Source organism: Salvia splendens, chromosome 7, assembly GCF_004379255.2.
Source record: "Salvia splendens isolate huo1 chromosome 7, SspV2, whole genome shotgun sequence".
Classification (NCBI taxonomy): Eukaryota; Viridiplantae; Streptophyta; class Magnoliopsida; order Lamiales; family Lamiaceae; genus Salvia; species Salvia splendens.
The window spans coordinates 36,115,228-36,136,810 of NC_056038.1; the positions used below are offsets into that span (position 1 = coordinate 36,115,228).

The following is a 21,583-nucleotide window of genomic DNA, read 5'->3' on the forward strand; positions in this document are numbered from 1 at the left end:
TAATCGATCTATTGGATCCATTTGAGCAAATGCGTCGACTAATGGAAGAATCACTTAAAGAAGATCGACGCCGGGAGGCGGAGGAAGCCGTGCCGCCCCAAAGATGCTCCCGGACTTACATCCATCGTAACCGGGAGGAAGCCGCCGCAAGGTTAGTACGCGACTACTTCTGCGATAACCCGGTATGGGGAGATACCTACTTCCGTCGTCGTTTCCGCATGCGGCGACCGCTATTTCTCCACATCGCAAATATATTGGCGGCCCGAGAAGAGTTCTTCCAGGAAAGGTTTGACGCCGTCGGCCGTCCCAGCCACACGACGCTGCATAAATGTACTGCAACAATCCGTCAGCTTGCGACTGGACAAACGGCGGATGTGTTCAACGAATACCTCCACATTGGAGAAAGCACTGGGAGAATGTGTTTGATCCAATTCTGTAAAGGCGTCCTGGCAGCCTTCACCGACGAATTTCTCCGGAAGCCAAGCACGACAGATTGCTAGTTTCTGCTCCGCCTTCACGAAGAAGTGCACGGATTCCCCAGGATGCTTGGCAGCGTCGATTGCATGCACTGGCTATGGAAGGATTGCCCGGTGGCGTGGAGGGGGTCGTACACGAGCGGCCACAAAGGCACCCACCCCACCGTTATACTCGAGGCAGTTGCCGACTACCTGCTATGGATCTGGCATGCGTACTTCGGGGTCCCCGGCTCGAACAACGACATAAACGTGCTCCACCAATCCGACCTCTTCGCCGAAGTTTTGGATGGTAAAGCGTCGGCCATTAACTTCACCGCTAACAACCGGCGCTATAAAATGGGGTGCTATCTTGCCGACGGCATCTACCCAAAGTGGCCAACCTTCGTGAAGACGTGCACCAGGCTTGTGAACGCAAAGCAGACTCTTTTTGCGCAGAAGCATGAGGCTACTCGGAAGGATGTGGAGGGGGCTTTCGGGTTCTCCTAGCGCGCTTCAACATTATCAAAGCCCCGGCTCGTACGTGGTTCATGGAGAGCATGGTCGACATCATGTATACGTGCATAATCTTACACAACATGATTGTCCAAGACGAAGGACGCGAGGCGGGAAATTGGTTCGACCATGAAGCCCCTGGAAGCTCAACCGCAAGTAGTCCGCCTTGAAGTGGAGTGCATCCGTCTATACAAGAACGATTGTCTATTCGGGCAAGGATACGTGACTCTACCGCCCACGCCCAACTCCAAGATGATCTAATTGAACACATTTGGGCAAACTTTGGCAACTGGTAGACGCACATCATCGCCGGTAGAAATTAAATTATGTATTTTTCATTTTTTAGGATTTTTAATTATGTTTTGTTTTATTGTTTTAAGAATGTAAAGTTGTAATTTTATTTTATTTAATGAAATGTTGAATTTGTTGGAAATAAAAATAAAAAATGAAAATGAATTTAAAGCATCAAAATATACAGAGTTGAATGACGTGACGTGGACTTCATCAAACAGCGATCGATGACGTTTGCTTTTTCTCATACGCATCTATTATAAATTTGGTTTGACTAAGATTTTCTTCCGTCCGTGGAATTTTTATGGTCAATAATTTGCATTTTAATTTCTAATATTTTAAATTATGTCTTTTTTTATTTATTTTACCACGAATTTAATTATGTATTTTTTAGGATTTTAAGTTGTATTTTTATTTTATTTAATGAAGTGTGTTTTTTATTAATTGAATTTGTTGGAAATAAAAATAAAAAATGAAATTGAATGAATAGTAATTTAAGAGACGGCTAAGGGACGGATAAAAGATGGAGGGTTGCAGGTTCCGTACCTTAGTTAAGAGATTGAGTAAAAAAATATAATGAAGTCCTTGAATAGTAATTTAAGAGACGGTTAAAAGACGAGTAATAAAGAACGTTACATGTGGTCTTAAGGCCATCCACAATAGGCGCCCAGCGACAGCCCAGCCGAGCGCCGGCGATGGGCGGTTCGCTGGGCGATCTATTGCAGCCGCCCAGCGGGCGATTGGAGAGAGAAACCGCACTGGGCGGTCCGTTCGGCGCTATTGCAGCGCCCGGATCGCCCAGCGCACCGCCTAGCGCGAAAAAATAAATTTTTTTTTTTCGAAACACTATATATACGCGCTTTGTTCGTATTTTTTTTCGAAACACTATATATACACCGTTTTGAGGTGGCAACGACGGAGACGAGGAGTGAATTGTCACTTCTTTTTATTATTGTATTTTTTTAAAAATTTATGTACTTTTTTTATTATTGTATTTTTTTTAAATTAATGTACTTTTTAAATTATTGTACTTTTTAAAATTTTAATAGTATTATTAAACTTTTCCCGTATATGTCTCGTAAATTAAATTTCGCATATTGTGTGATTGTTAATTATTTCATTTTGTATATATTTGTTAATAGTGATGTGGATATTAGTGGCTAGGCTATTGTTGGGCTATTTGCTTGTTTTGATGATGTGGCAGGAGGATTTTTAGTGCTGCTGATGTGGCAGTGGCTGGGCTATGACTGAGCTATTGGTGGGCTATTCCTATTGTGGATGGCCTAAATGAATGGATATGATCCCTATAAAATAGCGACTGTTTGAAAATAGCGACTGTTCTAGAAATTTTAGGAGTAATAATTGCTACCCCCTATAATTGATGATTACGTCACCAAAGCAACGTCACTTATCCACGAAAGCACACAATAATATTTTAAATACAGTTGAATTAAAAGTAAGATAGCTCTCCGTGTGTTCGAATTTTCAACTGGCCCGGCCCCACTTATTATTATACTACTCCTTATTCCCTATTTTCCATTTAAATTTATATTATTTTTTTATATCGGTCCGTCCTATATAATTTGTTCCATTTCATTTTTTATCATTTTTAGTAGTAGACCTCTTATTTCACTAACTCATTTCTACTCACATTTTATTATAAAACTAATATATAAAAATAAGATTAATATTCTACTAACTTTTCAAATCACTTTTCATTACATTTCTTAAAATCCGTGTCCGATCAAAGTGAGACGAATTATCCGGGACGGAGGGAGTACTATCTATCTACATGACAAAAATCTGTAAAACCATTCAAACATTTTTAACCTATCCCCATACATTCCTATCAAATAAATAGACCCCAAATTAAATACTCGTCAAAATTAGATCTTTTTATAATTAAATTAACAATCGAACTCAGCATATTACTGGTAAAACACCTTTCAATCTCAAAATTTTATTAATAGCAGAAAAATAAATAAATAGTTTAGACGAGTACAGAGACGGAACTAAAAATTTAAAGAAGCCGAAGCTAAAATTTAATGAAAGCGTAGCACAACTTTGTTGTCTAATTTCCAATAATTAATCTCTACTCTTTTCATTATTGCAGTCAACATTTATGTATATACTTGGTTGGATTTAATGTTTATTACAAATTAATAGTAGTTTTAAGGAAAATAAATGAAATCGTGACATGTTTAATTCGACGCGTAAATTTACATCTTAAACCAAAATAACCATAAAATTGTATATTCAAGAATCAAGTTGCATAGTTTTGAATTTCTTCTAAACGTGACAATTTTATCTTAATTATACCATCCTTGTCAATTGCGATTATCTACAAAATAATTGTGCAATCACATCATCCCTTTTTAAACAAACGTGGATAACATGTGTTTTTACTAGTCTTGTGGGGTTAAAAATTAAATTTATTCGACTCTAGTTTCAGTCAAACTTTTCTATCTTCTTGGAACCTAGCTATAGAAATCATACCAAAAATATAGATATATCATATATGTGACCATCCATGTTCCATTGTTCATTTTTGTGTGTTACAGTATGTTGTGTTTTCCATCATCCATTCCTCCTATTTCACCAAGAATTCAACACGTTTTCTTTAACATTTTATGTCGCCCTATATAGCACAAACTAATGTACCATTAACTTCTTATATTTTACCCACACTATAATAAATGTGAGCGAAAAGAGTATTAAGGTAGTATATACAACGCCAATCTATTGGTTTGAGCAATTAATCGATCAAAAATATTAAGGAAAAATGTAATCCAACCTTTAAAGGCCGAATTTTTTGCAAAAGATTCATTTGTGATTATATTTTCTTTCTTTTGAGGGAGTACAAGAATAAAATCTTAATTAACCTAAGGAGGGTGCAATCTACGATAGGATCATTAGTATGGTCATGTCATTAGAGAAGGTGGCTATTTTAATTTAGTCATGAAAATTGTAAAACTAACACTAATTTATTTGACTAAGAACTAATACGCTAGTTTCCACTAACAAAATCTTCTTTAGAAAAACTTCAAAATTCTATAATTGCTATATTCATAATCCTTGTTACAAAAACTTCAAAATTCTCACATGAATCGTAAAAGGCACACATTTACCATACATATATTCATAGTATATAACTAAATTAAATTACCACAATTTGGAAATTAAATAAGAACACCAATATAACTAATTAGTGCATAGGAACAAAATATCATCCTACTAAAACTCCTAACAAAATTTTCCATACATAACAAAAACACATAAAATCACGAAATTAAGACAACAATATCATATCATGATTCCAAATCATATATTACAACAAAAACACAAATACCCCTCAAGATTTTGATAAGCAACTTATTCAAGTATACTTCAAACACAACTCTATTACATATGATATAAGACGATTGTTGCTCATATATTTATAGCTAGCTCAATTATATTTCTATTTCCCATAGTACTCAGTACTCACCACCAAAATTCATGTTGTTGAAGCAGTCTTGTTCAATTGCAGCACTCAAACTCCAAGAACCAATTTCATAATCTGAGGAATCACGAAATAGATCCATCACATTTTCATCCTGTCCATAACATTCTTGGCCAACAATGTTGTAAAGATTGAAATCCGAATCTGCATTCGACTTGAACACACCGATGTTTTCTGCAGGTGTGTTTTGATTCGGACAAGTTGTTATAGTGCTAGAATTGCTGTCTGAAGACTGCGTCGCGGCGCCCTTGAGGCGAGCCCGGCGCTTTTGTATGTGGGCGTGCCAGTAGTTCTTGATGTCGTTGTCATTCCTACCGGGAAAGTGTGCAGCAATGGCTGACCATCTATGTTAAAAATTAAATAATTAGATAATTTTTTTATGAAATTGTTATCTTTTTTCTAATCTAAATAAAAAGATATGCAGTGATTAATTCATACTTGTTTCCGAGTTGATTGTGGAATTGGATGATGAGATGCTCTTCTTCTTGGGTGAAGTTGTGTTAAGGACCTAAATCCTTAACGTCGATTTCCACCCAAAATCAAGAAACGAGATGTCGTCGTTGTCGAGCGCCCAACGTTGGGTCGTGACTTGGACGGCAAAAAGGGGCGGTTGAGCGCGAGATCAGCCTCGTCGGCAACCTTAGGAGATGTATCTTGTTTGCTACTCAATTGAGCCAAAATAACGATAGTTTCATATATTGATTGAATGATTAAAGTGATAACAATAACTCCTATTTATAATGCTACTAACTTAATGAACAAGAAACAAATATAAGAAAAGATACGATAATCCCTAATATATCTAAACCAAATAATAATAATAGAAAAAGGATCTAAACAAAATATGAAAAAGAGGCTCGTATCAACTCCCCTGATGTTAAAATCCACCTTGTCCTCGAGGTGGGAACCACGAAGCAAGGACGAGAGTCGAACGCAGAAGCTTTGGCAAAATATCTCCTCCTGGATCAAACGCCCACCGAACAACGGAACGTCTCTCTTCATCACAGCCATAAAAAATCAACATAGGAGACCCAATGTGGTCGGCAAAATTCCACGCCACAATGACAAGCTTGTCCACGCCTCCGAGAATGTTCGAATCGAGCATGTCATTGCGCGGAGGGATCAACCTTGCATCGGTATCGAGCGATGTTGATCGATGATTCATACTTGTAACATCACTGATACTCAAATCCACACAGACACCAATAATTATGCACCAACCGGTGTAAGCACTATCTCCTTTCTTGCCCCAACAATTCTCAACAATAGATTTGGATTGCACTTGAACAATAGGGGGAATGAGGCGATGACCTTCGGCACTTCCTCTATGGACTCGTCCTCCTCTACATATGCCTCTTCCTCATTCCTTTTACTTGAATCATGAAGACCATCATCGTCATCAATTTTATCCACCTCTATAGCTCGTACTTCATCATCTACTAATTTCTTCTCATTGAGCCGCAAGTCAACTTGATTCAACACTTTTGCATCACCCTCAATTCCCAAGTATTTCTCTTCGGCTAAATTCTCATCTTGAATGTTCTCCCCAAACTCATCCTCATCATCCGCATAACATAGAATGCGTTGTTTACACACATGTCCCATCACCCATTTCTCGGGACAGTACCAGCAGAGACCCAACCTGGACCGTTCTGACTTCTCCGCCTGGGAGACTCGTATTAGCGGCAGGCGTGGCTGCTCCGGAATTTGACTGGTCACACGTGCGGGCTGACTGCACTCCCGCATTGGCTTTTCGGTGGAGTAGCGGGACTGGTGGGAGACGGGCTGGACTCGCGCTCTCACCTCCTCCCGAGGGCGAGGTCGGTCCCAGCACGTCTCCGAGCGTCGGGGACGGTCAACGGTCAGGTAGCCGCGGTCCTGCTGTTGCGCCGGTGGGTCCCAGCACGTTGGGCGATGCCGCTGTAGCCGCGGTCCTGCTGTTGCGCCGGTGGGTCCCAGCACGTTGGGCGGTGCCGCTGCGTTGCGGTTGTCGGGTGGCGATCAAACTCTAATTGGGTCTGATGATCTCCGCGATCAGATAGGTGGCCACCCCTCTCGATGTAGCCACCGCGGTGTCGGGGCCAAGCGTCTTGCGCGCGATCGCGGTACCCGATGGGCTGGTATCTCGGCCGTGGGCGACGATCAGGTGGATCCAAGTGGTGTGAGACGTAGGGTGATTCTAGATCAGGCCAAGACGGCGGACGGAGTACTTCCACCCGGCTGCTCGGAGGGTCCCAACTGGTTACACAGCGAGGTTGGGCCGGCTGGTAGGGCCGGAATGGCTGTGTGGCCTGAGGGAAGTCGTATTGACGACGGCGATAACCGGCGTAGTCGTATGACATGTTGACGGACTGAGGCGTGGCTGTGGTGGTTGATGATCGTCTGACTTCGACGCGGCACGCGGGAATCCTTCCCGTCGGGCGTTGCAGAAGTAATGTTGTCCTGCGGCTAGAGCTCGGCGGACATGCGGGACTCGACAACCAAAGCAGTTGTTGTGCGCGGAATGTTTTCTGTCGGGCAGCGGTGTAGCTTCGGTTCGAGATGGTGGGAGGGTCAACTCTCAATGAAAGCACCAGTTGTTAAGGACCTAAATTCTTAACGTCGATTTCCACCCAAAATCAAGAAACGAGATGTCGTCGTTGTCGAGCGTCCAACGTTGGGTCGTGACTTGGACGGCAAAAAGGGGCGGTTGAGCGCGAGATCAGCCTCGTCGACAACCTTAGAAGATGTATCTTGTTTGCTACTCAATTGAGCCAAAATAACGATAGTTTCATATATTGATTGAATGATTAAAGTGATAACAATAACTCTTATTTATAATGCTACTAACTTAATGAACAAGAAACAAATATAAGAAAAGATACGATAATCCCTAATATATCTAAACCAAATAATAATAATAGAAATATGAAAAAGAGGCTCGTATCAAGTTGCCACGTCGGATACCAGGCTTCAAATAGTTCACCCAACGCAGTCTGCAACTCTTCCTACGCCTCTTCAACCCTAAATTAAATAAATCACATATGTGTTAATTAATTAATGTAAGTCACTAAAAATAAGAGGTATATGCATATGCAAATTAATGGATCAAAACTAGACGAGCTTGTGATCATGGAATCATTAAGTAAATCACCACTCATTAGGGCCTAATCTAAACCATGAAGCGCAACTCATTTGGTAACATCTTTTCCCTCGGACTAATACAAAATAATAACATGAAATCTTTTGTAATAAAAGAGACAGCAATCGGGATCTTCAAAGATATATTGTACGAAATTTCAAATGTGCCCCTGAACTAATAGGTCAGTGATTTACAACGATGCCCTTTCAGGCTCCATACTCTAACACGAACTATTAAGACAGTGATTTGAGTGACCTAATGTGTGTGAATTTGAACAGATCGAAAATCGTGGTACACGGGATGAGTGAACTAATAATAAATTGCTTTCACTAAGCCCTAAACAAGAAAAAACTTATCCAAGTAATAAAGATTTGACCTTTCCGAACTCTGCCTCTAATTCACAAGAATCGCGGGAAACAAAGAATAAGGGTTTTCATACATAACTAGGGTTATGAATATTCTTGAACTCAACAAAAGACCTGATCTAATAACGAAATCGATCAATTAAATCGATCAATCTGAGAAATCGGGATTACCGGCAAATGACGGCAGCAGCCGCCAGTTGAGGTGTCCGAATCGATCAATATGATCCCTCAATTTGTTGTCCTCTTCTTCATCCCAAACCCCTCTTTTGATTCCAAACCATCTCTCTCTCTTTCACTCTCTCTCACTCTTACCAAAGTGTGGAATCCACTTCACTTCAGTCCTATTTAAGAGTGGTGGTAACAAAGCTTAATTGGTAATCAAGTACAAAACCGTGTTTTAGGATAAAAGAATTGTAAATTTCTGTCTACATGAGAAGTTACATCGAAGCCTTAAAATTTGGATTATTATACTAACTGAAAAGTAGATAGGGAGGCAAGAAAACTTGACTTGATTCATTAATATTAAGTCTAGCCGCTAATTAAGTCCTAACTTATGGCACTAATATATGAATATGAGCAACAATTTCAACTTGGAAATTTACCATAAACTAATGTGGCTTAAATTAACGTATAACATGCGAGTTCATTATTGATATATTTACACGTGAGTTGTCCTACATACAAAATGTGTAGTATAAAGATTTCAATAGGAGTCTCGGGCAATATTTTTTCATGCAATCCGCCCCTGGATGAAACTTTACTAGGATTCCGTTGACCTATCATTCATTTATCATGTAGTAATATTATTTCATGCAATCCGCCCCTAGATGAAACTTTACTAGAATTCTGTTGATCTGTCATTCATGTATCATGTAGTAATATTATTTCATGCAATCCGCCCCTGGATGAAACTTTACTAGGATTCCGTTGATCTATCATTCATGTATCATGTAGTAATATTATTTCATGCAATCCGCCCCTGGATGAAACTTTACTAGGATTCCGTTGATCTATCGTTCATGTATCATGTAGTAATATTATTTCATGCAATCCGCCCCTAGATGAAACTTTACTAGAATTCCGTTGATTTGTCATTCACGTATCGTGTATATATGCTTTAATGAATGAAAATGTAACTAGTAAAATCTAACATTCATATCCTACTAAATTTGTTATACAACATTCTTAATCAATGCAAAGATTGAATGTTGACGGACCTTTGATTTGCATTTTTATGCCATAACTAATTGGAAGAAGCATTTTAACGCGGCAGGAAATTAATTATGCACACGTGTGCTAATTATTTTGATTAAATTATCCACTAAACAAGATGTATATAAGTATTGCCCAAGTAACATAAATGTATAAATATAGTATGCACGAAGCAAGTCACCATCAATGATGTAGTAACATTAACTCCCCTTGTTCTTGATGACAAGATACATTGAATCCCAATCTTAACTAATCAAATCGAATAAATTCATGGCAAAGCACAAAATTATATATTCTCTTTCATTAGTTTGTCTTGAATTACTAGTAACTTTGTTTATAGAGTTTTCTATTTCTTGCTATTTTTAGCCATACGACCATTTGTGTACTTCTGTTGCTTATTTTTGTGTGTATTTGTCTTCGTAACAGTTTCCCCTAGTTGCCTTTAGTTCGTTTGCTCGTTGTTGCGCCATCGACGAGGATGTAATTAACAATGAATATTTTCCGTTGAGAAAATTTTCATTAATAATCGTCGCTTTTATTATGGTGTATATATACACTTTGAAATGATTTTAAATATTTATTATGCTACTAATTGAAGGTGTTTGTATAGATTCTCCAAAAACTACATTTGCTAATTATTTCTGCAAGATGATTTGCTTTGATTTTGTGAAGTTTATGTTTTAGAAATTTAAAACTACAAAAATGGTATTATCCAATAATAGGGGTGTGCATTCGGGTTTCGGTTCGGTTTTTCGCCCAAACCGAACCGAACCCGAAAAACCGAATTTAGGCTAAAATTGAAACCGAACCGAAAACCGAAAACCAACCGAAAACCAAAAAACCAAAAACCGAACTTAACCGAACCAAACCGAAAAAACCGAAATTTAAAAAAAAACAAATAAATTATATATATCTATATATTAATATATATATTTTATTTTATTTTATATATACTAATAGAATATAAATATATATAATATAAAATTAATAGAATATATATAATACGTATTATATAAAAATATATTAAAAGAATATATATTATATATATGACATAATATACTAAATTAATAGAATTAATATATATAATACTATATTTAAAATATAATTCGGTTTTCGGTTTTTTTTTTTCCGCCCGAATCGAACCGAACCGAAAAATCGAAATTTTTATATTTTTAAATCCGAACCGAACCGAAAAACCGAAAAAACCGAACCGAATTTCAAAATTTCGGTTTGATTCGGTTCGGATATTCGGTTTTCGGTTTTTTTGCTCACCCCTATCCAATAATAATCCTCCGTATAAGTGCTTCCAAACAATAAAATCAACTAGTCCGCGGCAACTTATAGTTAAACCAGGTAATTTAAACTCCCAATATATGTATATAATTAATTTAATATTGGTTTCACATTGCTAGTGCTTTTGTTACAATATGTTGAAACTTCCACCAAACTTCAAAATATTTTCATATTGCATCATCTTCGTTGAAAAGAATTATTAATCATAGGTAATATACGGTAAAAACCCAGATAATTAGTTGTGTAATTTTTGGAAATTTTCAAGGGACTATATTTATTTATAAATAATAAATATGCATTCTCCTTAGCTGATGTCATGCTCCTGCATGATTAAGCATTGGTCAGAAATCTATCTGTTTTTAGTTCAATTATTTTGATATCTGTTTCAAGCTGTCATAGTATAATTGACAACTTTCAGTATTCTATATGTAACATGCATTTGAACATACTTTTTATGATTATTATTGTTGATTTTACAGCATATACTATGAAAATGAGAATGTAAGTGCAATTGTTGCTGGAAAGCAAATTACAGAGACATATAGTGGAATTTAACTTTCTATATATAGTCAACACAAAGAAATTGGAATCAAATTTCCTAAATATATTTAGTTTTCAGTTGACTCCATGTTGAATGTATGTGAACTAGCTAGTATTCGATTTGTTACTTGGAATTTAACGTAACAAATCAACACAAATTGTCTACAACCCAAAACACACATTTTACCGGGCGAAAAACGTCTGACGCTCTAGCAGTAGCACATCCTTTATAAATTGTCTCATTTCACTTTACTATTTTTCGCAAGTGGACCCTCACATTCTACTAACTTATTACACTCTCAATTGTTGTAAAACTAGTAGTAATACAGTATAAAAGTATGATCCACATTCCACTGACTTTTTCCGCTCATTTTTCTTCATAAAGTCAAACAATTTCTTAAAACTCGCATAGTTCAAAGATGAGACATTTAATGGAGACCAGATGGTCTCAATGTGCAGATACAAGCTCATATCTGATTAATTAGTTAATTAGTTGTTTGATAGTTAGTATATTTGGGTCTCGACCCACTAAACAAATCTTGGTCCGTCAATCATATTACAAAGTAACTATTTGGTTAATTTCTCTTACTTTTGATAAGTGATTCAAAATGTCTCTCTTTGTTGACTACCAATTTTTTAGTTTCTTTAACTTTTGATAATGAATTCTCGTGAAATTTACAGAGTGTGCATTTGTAAAGGGTGCAACCAATTTTTCGCCAATAATAAGTCAAAATGTGCAAATTTTCTCATGTTTTGTGGGGGATTAGGTCTAAAAAAATTTATATCCTTACTAATACAATGATTATTTTCATTTTTTTAATTTTTTCTCGCTTACACGGTCACGCCTGTTATTTTATTTTTTTAATTTATAATTTGACAATGGAATAGATGGGATATTTTGTCTATAAATATTTTTTGGTGAACATATTTTTTTACTGCTAGTCAACCTTTTGTATTTATTACTCTCTTCTCACTATTTTCTTAATCTTTTGTTACACTTTAATATTTTAATGAAATTATTGCATTCCTAAATTCCTAATATCGCGATAGAGGCCCAGTGTTTTATTGGCTTACTGTTCTTAGATCATGGGCCTCATTAATAGATCCAAACCCATAAAATCCATCAAAAAATCCTACAATACACACAAACATGAAAACTTTAGCAACTTAATTTTCCATATTATTGACTTCGTATGAATTACATTCAACATATTTTTTGATTATGCAAATCTAAAACCGTATTCATTTTTAAAAGTAGCCGGCCAAAAAATACATTTTTTGGGCCCTTTAAATAACCCAAATATTCTACTCTATACATGGCAGAAAGAAATAGGAAAAAAAAAGTACGATAAAAGGCAAGAGATAGGAAAACTAAAATAAAATAAGGAAAAAGGCAAGAGATCAATTTTTTTTCGAGTAATATTTCACTCTCTATCTATTAACAAGTCAATATTCTTATTCAAATCAAAATTTTGTGAATATAATATGATCAAATAGCAATTATAGCACTACTCTTTCATGTCTAGAAATAGAGAATATACGATTATATGTTCGTGCATTAAAAAATGCCAAAAATAGGCATTGCAGGCTCTACAATAACCAACTCAAGCCACTTACCCAACTAATGCACCACTTTGTTTTTTTTTTACCTCTAAATTTTCAATCTTTAAAAACATCCAAATCCCTGCAATTTTTTTCATGATAATGAAGAAAGGTCTCTTCTCTTGCTTCCACCCTCTGGTGTTGGAAACCCAAACAGATCAAACCAATGCTAATCACAAGAAAAAGTGTCACAAAAGTTCAAGCCAAAGAAACAACTCAAAAAGGCCACTTTCTCATGTTCTTGAAATCCTCCTCCCCAAAGCCTCACTGGTTAGTTAGTTAGTTAGTTAACGCTTTCGAAATCGAGTTAACTGACCCCTTTTCTGCCCTCTTGCAGAAGATAAAGGTATCCGGTGGCAGCATTCGACAACCCCAGAAAATCTCCGGTCATCTGCAGATATTTGGTAATGGCAAAACGACAAGAGACGGAGGAGTTGAGGAGGCTAAGGTCTTGCAGCCTCCAGTCGGAAGCTCCAGCTCTTCTCCCTCCTCGAACGAGTCGTTTGATCATGGAGAAATTTGCCTCGAGACAAGGCCGTGTTCGTGCAAGATCAACCCTGGTTTGTATCTGTTGATTGCCACTCTCTTTTTCACTGTGGTTTGGGGCAGAGTTAGAGCGGTTGTGTTTGCATTGATGCTTCTTTACCTGTTTCCCATGTGGGGCCGCTTTCTCCGGTGACCAGAAGCTGCCGGAGAAAGAGAGCCGGTAGCTAAGAGTATACACTATGCAAAAAGACAATCTCTTTGTATAGATTAGGCAAAAAGACATGATTTTTTTCAACATATAGCTATCTATTCAACAAGCTTACAAAATGTATATCTTGATTACATACATGATGCTATAAATACAAAACGGAAAATGAAACATATATATACTCTCTAATACAATTCAATCAATCTTCAGCACAACTAAGTTATGTTTAGGTGCATTAGCAACAGAATCTAAAAGCATGTTTGTATGTATCCAAATCGAGTCATGAGTCAGTGTCTTACCGGGCTAGCCCATTCATGACAACGAGCTGCTGTTCATGGAGTTAAACTAAGCATTTGAGGAGGCATTGCTCTTTGCCTGCGAGCTCTGGTCAGTAGAGGAGTCAGTGAAGAACACTGTGTGTTCCTGTGTCTCAACAAAGACCTGGAGCGAACGAGGGATCGGAGGCGGGTTCACATCCATTACGCCTTCAAGAATATGAACAACCTGCCCCATTGACGGCCTTGTGTCCTCATCGTCTTGGATGCACCAACAGGCAATTTTGCAAATCTTCAGCACCTCTTCTGCGTCAGCATTTCTGTCCAAAACAGGATCCAATAGGCCAAGAACGTCGCCTCCATTGACAGCTGCGTTGGCTGCCCACGAGGGGAAGAATTTGACAGTCCCATCCTCCGAGCTCTCTGAATTTCTCCTTCCGGAGACTAGCTCAAAAAGCATCATTCCATAGCTGTAGACATCTGCTTTGGCTGTTATGGCAACTCCAGATATCCACTCAGGTGCAAGGTAGCCTCTCGTTCCTCTCATGGTGGTGAGGACACGGCTGAAATCACGCCCCACAAGCTTGGCCAGGCCGAAGTCCGCCACCTTGGGACAGAACTCAGGGTCCAGCAATATGTTCTCTGGTTTTATATCGCAGTGGATGATGCAGTCCCTGCATTTCTCATGAAGATAGGACAACCCTCTAGCGATCCCAAGGGCGATTTGGTACCTCGTCTTCCAATCCAAGAACTTGATCTCGTTCGCGTGAAAGAGATGTGAGTCAAGGGATCCATTCTCCATGTAATCACAGACCAACAATTTCTTACTGCCCTCTGAAGAGAAGCCACGGAGCCTCACAAGATTCATGTGTTGAATCGTCCCAATCGTGCTGACCTCTGTCCTAAACTGCTTCTCTCCTTGTGTGATGCTCTCGAGCTTCTTAGCAGCAATGACTGTTGAATCAGGTAAAGTCCCCTTAAAAACAGATCCAAAGCCACCACCTCCCAACTTTTCCGAGAAGTTCTTCGTTGCATTCTGCAAGTCCTTATATGTAAATACAGCCAATGAACCCTCCACTGCTTTAGAACTCCCAACTGCTCGTTTCCGCCTCCTCCAAATCAACCCCACCACGACTGCAACCACGACCAAGGCACCACCAACACAGCCCGCAACAACACCAATCATGGACCCCTTACTATTCTTCGAACCAGAAAACACCAATGAAGAGGCAGACAACCTAATGTGAATCACTTTACCATTACCATCTCCTTCATTCAACTGCTGCAGATTCACCAAATCCCCATTCCAGACAGAACATCCTCTCCCTTCATCATAGGCATAAGCCGTGCAAGAACAATCGTTGAAGCAACTCGACTCACACTCTCCAACACTCCCAACTGTCAACAGGTCCTCATTCACAGGCAATCCCACATTGGTGACAGGCCAAAACTTATCTCCCCTCCCATTAGAACCATTACATTGCAAGCTCATCTCCCTCACACAACCACCCGAATAATCTTTCAAATCCCAATCACTCGGACCTCTAACTCTAAACCCTGGCAAGCATCTACAGAACGACAATGCATTCTGTCAGCTACCGAATCCCCCACAATAATCATGAACTTGGCATTGCTCCCTCGGCTGAGTCCAAAACAAGTTCCAATCATTATCATTAAAAATTGTCAGCTGCTTAATCTGTCCCGACACATCCATGATGAAGCCCGATATAACAGCAGGATTATGCATAGAATATGTGAAATAACTCTCATTCGTATTATTAACATAGCTAAAATCAAAATAGGAAGTCAGTCTCATTTCAGGAACCTAACTAAAAATATGGCCATTCCAAGCCCCGCTAGTCCAATACTCCTCACTCCTGTTCCATTTTATGAGATACTGACTCCCATTCGGATCGAGCTAGAGTGAAAAAAGGCCCATTGCAGGATCCTCCTCATTTTTCCAAGAAGTTAAGAGCTGCTTCCTTTTACTGATTTTATCATAGGAAATTTTCCCTCCTGGAAGCCATGTGTGCACCGGATTACCAAAACTCTGCCACAAAATTTGCCCGGATCTTGGATTTGAACCGGTGCCATCGCTCAAAACAAGATTTCCATCATCCCGAAGCACTGCAGCTAAGCTGGAATTGACCGCAGATGTTGAATTCACAGCGGTGGACCAAATCTCTGATCCTAATTCATTCAGCAGAACTAGGTTTCCTCCTGAAATCAGGAGTTTTGCGGTATTGGGATCAGAAACAGGGATTTCTCTATTGGCCACCCAAACTACAGTTTGGTTGTGGACTTTGTTGAACCATATGCCTATGTAGTGCCGAGGAGCCTTGCCTGGTTTAAAGAAGCCGAGCACAAAATTATCCCCTGCGGAGACGATGGTTTGGTCTCCGGAGAGAGTTTGGTAGCCGGAGATAGTATCATTGGCGAACGAGGTGAAAGCATTGACACTGAAGTAGAGGAGGATGAGATGAATCGTGGTGCAGCCGTGGCTTCTGAGAACCATTGCTGATAACAGAGAGAGAGAGAGAGAGAGAGGGAGGGAGGGAGGGAGACTTGGATATTGAAGTGCAGCAGCAATGGTAGTTCAGCTTTCAATAACCAGAAGCGAAAATATTTAATTTTTATTCTGTTGCGTGGCTAAAATATTCAGCAGTTTATATTTGTGGTATTTAAGAAATTTTTTCAAAATAAAAGTTGAATATTCGTCAATAGATATTGAGACCGGGTCTTTTTTAATATATTGATCCTCTTTTTATTTATTTTTTTGAATAAAAAGACCCAGTCTCAATTTATGCGATTGGTCAGGATGAAAATTGGCACGAAAAAGTCAATGCAAGAGAGAGTCATTCAATTTATTAGAATGATCACTGGACACGATTAAGAAATAGAAATCCTCTCTTTATACCCTTTAGCCACAAAAAAAATATAATTTTTTATTAAAATATTCATAAAAGCACAAACAAATTAGACCATAAAATATAACTTACTCCTTGAATAAGGAACTATTAACTTAATTAAGCTAACTTTATAGTCTTTTGCCACTGTATTTATTCCTACATACGGAGCTATATAATTACCTCAACTAATACAATATTTTTGAAGGATAATTTTTTTTTGTTTTTTTAAGATATGAATATTTTATATTCCTATTTTGGCTAAGGGTATAATAGGGAATTCTTATATCCACATATAGTGTATATATATATATATAAGTTAAATAACAAAAAGGCATGATTTTTATCAACATATTGCTATCTATTATTCAACAAGCTTACAAACTGTAAATCTTGATCACAAAATGCTATAAATACAAAACAGGAAAATGAAACATATATATACTCTATAGTACAGCTCAGTCAAGCTTCACCTGACTATGTCAAGATTCCTAACTTAACTTAGTTTTATTTAGATGGCTTAACATTTTCTTGGAATAGAATCTAAAAGGATATGTGTAACCAAATCGTGTCAATGCGAAGTAAGACTAACCCTTTGATGACAACGCGCTGTTCTTGGAGTTAGTCGAAGCACTTGAGGTGTTGCTCTTCGCCTGCGAGCTCTGGTCCGTACAGGATGAGTCAGTGAAGAACACTATATGTTCCTGGCTCTCAACAAAGACCTGGAGCGAACGAGGGATCGGAGGCACATTCACATCCATTAGGCCTTCAAGAATTTGAACAACCTGCCCCATTGAAGGCCTTGTGTTCTCATCATCTTGGATGCACCAACAGGCAATCTTGCAAATCTTCAAAACCTGTTCCTCATCAGCGTTTCTGTCCAACACGGGATCTAATAGGACAAGAACGTCGCCTCCATTGACAATCGCGTTGGCTGCCCACGAGGGGAAGAATTTGACAGTCCCATTCTCCGAGTTCTCAGAATTTCTCCTTCCGGAGACTAACTCAAAAAGCATCATCCCATAGCTGTAGACGTCTGCTTTTGCTGTTATGGCAACTCCGGATATCCACTCAGGCGCAAGGTAGCCTCTCGTTCCTCTCATGGTGGTGAGGACACGGCTGAAATCACGCCCCATGAGCTTGGCCAGGCCAAAATCCGCCACCTTGGGACAGAACTCAGGATCCAGTAATATGTTCTCTGGTTTTATATCGCAGTGGATGATGCAGTCCCTGCATTTCTCATGAAGATACGACAACCCTCTAGCGATCCCAAGGGCGATTTGGTACCTCGTCTCCCAATCCAAGAACTTGGTCTCATTCGCGTAGAAGAGATGCGAGTCCAAGGAGCCATTCTCCATGTAATCATAAACCAACAACTTCTTACTACCTTCGGAGCAGAAGCCACGGAGCCTAACAAGATTCACGTGTTGAATCGTCCCAATCGTGCTGACCTCTGTCCTAAACTGCTTCTCTCCCTGTGTGATGCTCTCGAGCTTCTTAGCAGCAATGACAGTTGAATCAGGTAAAGTGCCCTTAAAAACAGATCCAAAGCCGCCACCTCCCAACTTATCCGAGAAGTTCTTCGTTGCATTCTGCAAGTCCTTGTATGCAAATGCAACCAATGAACCCTCCACTGCTTTAGAATTCCCAACTGCACGTCTCCGCCTCCTCCAAATCAACCCTACTACGACAGCCACAATGACCAAGCCAACACCAACACAGCCCACAACAATACCAATCATAGACCCCTTACTGTTATTAGAAGCAGAAAATACTTGTGAAGAGGCAGACAGCCTAATGTGAATCACTTTACCATTACCATCTCCTTCATTCAACCGCTGCAGATTCACCAACTCCCCATTCCAAACTAAACATCCTCTTCCTTCCTCATAGGCATAAGCCGTGCAGGAACAATCATTGAAGCAACTCGACTCACACTCTCCAACACTCCCAACCGTCAACTGCTTCTCATTCACAGGCAATTTCACATCAGAGACAGACCAAAACCTATCTCCCCTCCCATTAGAACCAGTACCATTACCATTACACTGCAAGCTCATCTCCCTAACACAACCACCCAAATAATCATTCAAATCCCAATCACTCTGATTCCTAACCCTAAACCCCGGCAAGCAACTACAGAACGGCAATGCATTCTGGCAGCTACCAAATCCCCCACAGTAATCATGAACTTGGCATTGCTCCCTCGGCTGAGTCCAAAACAAGTTCCAATCACCGTTAACCCATGAAAGCTGCTTAATCTGCCCCGACACATCCATAATAAAACGCGATATAATAGTAGGATTATACAGAGAATACGTGAAGTATGTCTCATTTTCATTATTAACATAGCTAAAATTATAAATGTAATTCAACCTCATTTCAGGAACTAAGCTAAAAATATGGCCATTCCAAGCGCCACTAGTCCAATAACCCTGACTCCTATTCCATTTAATCAGATACCGACTCCCATTCGGATCAAGCTCGAGCGAGAAAAGCCCCATCGCAGGATCTTCCGCATTTTTCCACGAAGTTAAGAGCTGCTTTTCTTTCGTGATCTTATCATACGACAGTTTCCCTCCCGGAAGCCACGTGTGCACCGGATTATCCAAACTCTGCCACAGAACTCGTCCGGATCTCGGATTTGAGCCGGAGCCGGAGCCATCGCTCAAAACCAAATTTCCATCATCGCGAAGCACTGCAGCTAAGCTGGAATTGACTGAAGATGTTTGATTCACAGCGGTGGACCAAATCTGAGCCCCTAATTCATTGATCAGAACTAGGTTTCCGGCGGAAATCAGGAGTTTGGCGGAATTGGGGTCGGAAACAGGGGTTTCTCTATTGGCCACCCAAACTACGGTTTGTTTGGGGACTTTGTTGTACCATATGCCTATGTAGTGCCGAGGAGACTTGCCTGGTTTGAAGAAGCCGAGCACGAAGTTATCTCCGGTGGAGACGAGGGTTTGGTTGCCGGAGAGAGCTCGGTTGCCGGAGATGGTGTCGTCGGCGAGGGAAGCGAAAGCGCTGATGCAGAAGTAGAGGAGAATGAGATGAATTGGGGAGCAGCTGTGGTTTCTGAGAACCATGGCTGTTTACAGAGAGATGATGATGATGATTAAGTGAAGCAGTTATGCATTTCAAAGGTTTTCATAAATAACAGTTGAATATTCGTCAATTGAAAAAAAGTGAAAAATGGTGGATTTCGCACCAAAGAGTCAATGCAAGAGAGTCGTGCTCGTGCATAACAATAATTAAAATGAGTTTTAATATAAGTAAAATTATCAAGATATTATTATTAATTTTTGTCTAATATTTTTATCAAGCTCATTTTTCATCTTTTGCTAATGGGTTTTGGACCTGGTCATAGCATTAAGAAAAGGGGGATGATAATCATCAAAAGTTTTGGAAAAAAATGTATTTGTCGCAACACGAAATTAAAGCCAGCTATAATATACTAATTTCTGTGTTTTTTTTTTTCATATAAGCAACTAAACATAAACTTGAGGTTGAAATTCATTTGTAACCTTATTGGATAATTGGACTTAATTACGAATTAAAGTTATTCATTGCATAGGCATACAAACATATAATAAATGGCTTGTGGGTCACACTATTATTAGTGGTGGCCATATTGTTTTAAAATATTTTCTTAAAACATGTGACACATTAATTATTTGAAAACAACGTCTCGTGTCACTATTATTAAATTTCAATAGTTTAAGAGATGTTTAATGTTCAATTTCCATAGCTCGCTTCTCCCAACTAATTAAAACTATCACTAATTTCTAACCTTAACAAAATTGTATTTTTGCATAGAACTAAATCATACTACACTTTTTATACATCAATTCGTTAAAAATTAATATTGCGTCAATTAGAATTTTTTGTCATATTTAAAATGTCGCTGGAAAAACTTGTTATGATAAAATCGTGTTGAATTCAAAGTTAGTGTATTTTCATGGTAAATACAAAGTTAGTATATTCTCCTACACTCGAAATTGAATGATTCAAACTAAATACAATTCTTTGAAACAATGAATTCCATGAATAGTTCTTCCTCACATTTTATTTGTACAGAAGAAATTATAATTAGAACCCCAACTATCCCATGTTCAAGGGTTGAATTGTTGTAAAGGTGTAATCTATTTATGATATTTTCCACTTTCATTACTTTCCACTAACTTTGTGGCTTTCTTTATCTGAAACTTGTGAGCTGTGACATAAATCATTCAAATTCATATAAAATCCCAGTCTAAACATTTTATCAATCCCACAACTTTTAAAACCCCTACAAATTAAATCATATTGTTATTATAATTCGCAATTGTCCATTAAGATTTAAGACTAATTTTTCGGTGAAATTAGCAGCGGCATGTGAGTTGGATTTTCGATCTTGGATATAACTTCGCTTTTTTTAACCATTCACATTTAAATAGACTTGAAACGACGTCGTTTTCATATTTTTAATCAATTCCATAGCTTCTTACTTTGCATCATTTAAGTTTGAATTTTAGAAATTTCTTGATATGAGCTTCGCAGTTTCGATTCATGACTGTGATCTGCAACTCACCGCTACGTGGGAGCTAGATTGGGGTTCACAACTCTCGAACTGCAATTCAGACATTCACAGATTTAGGTATTCGCTATTCGGACTTTCTTTCTTTTACGACAATTGTGAATTGTAAAAAAATCTATGGTTTAATTATTTGCGTTTCAAAAATTATGTGATTAATCAAAAGTTAACAAAAATTATGATTTAAACACCAATAATTCAAGTAATCACCAATAATAAGGCCCACACAAAAGGCCCAATA

The 21,583-nt window shown here is 38.5% G+C and overlaps 1 protein-coding gene and 1 pseudogene across 1 annotated transcript; both read right to left on the reverse strand.

Annotated features, from left to right (window-relative positions):
* Positions 1-13,647: 13,647 nt before the first annotated feature.
* On the reverse strand, positions 13,648-16,980 carry LOC121741104 (annotated as a pseudogene).
* A 129-nt stretch (positions 16,981-17,109) lies between these two features.
* Positions 17,110-19,979, reverse strand: LOC121741103 (G-type lectin S-receptor-like serine/threonine-protein kinase At2g19130). The gene has a single exon (XM_042133797.1). It carries the CDS (start codon positions 19,853-19,855, stop codon positions 17,357-17,359), a length of 2,499 nt encoding a protein of 832 aa, XP_041989731.1. The 5' UTR covers positions 19,856-19,979; the 3' UTR covers positions 17,110-17,356.
* Positions 19,980-21,583: the final 1,604 nt, after the last annotated feature.

Coding starts and splice junctions, on each gene's coding strand:
- LOC121741103 (XM_042133797.1), bottom strand. CDS start 19,855: ATGGTTCTCAGAAACCACAGCTGCTCCCCAATTCATCTCATTCTCCTC.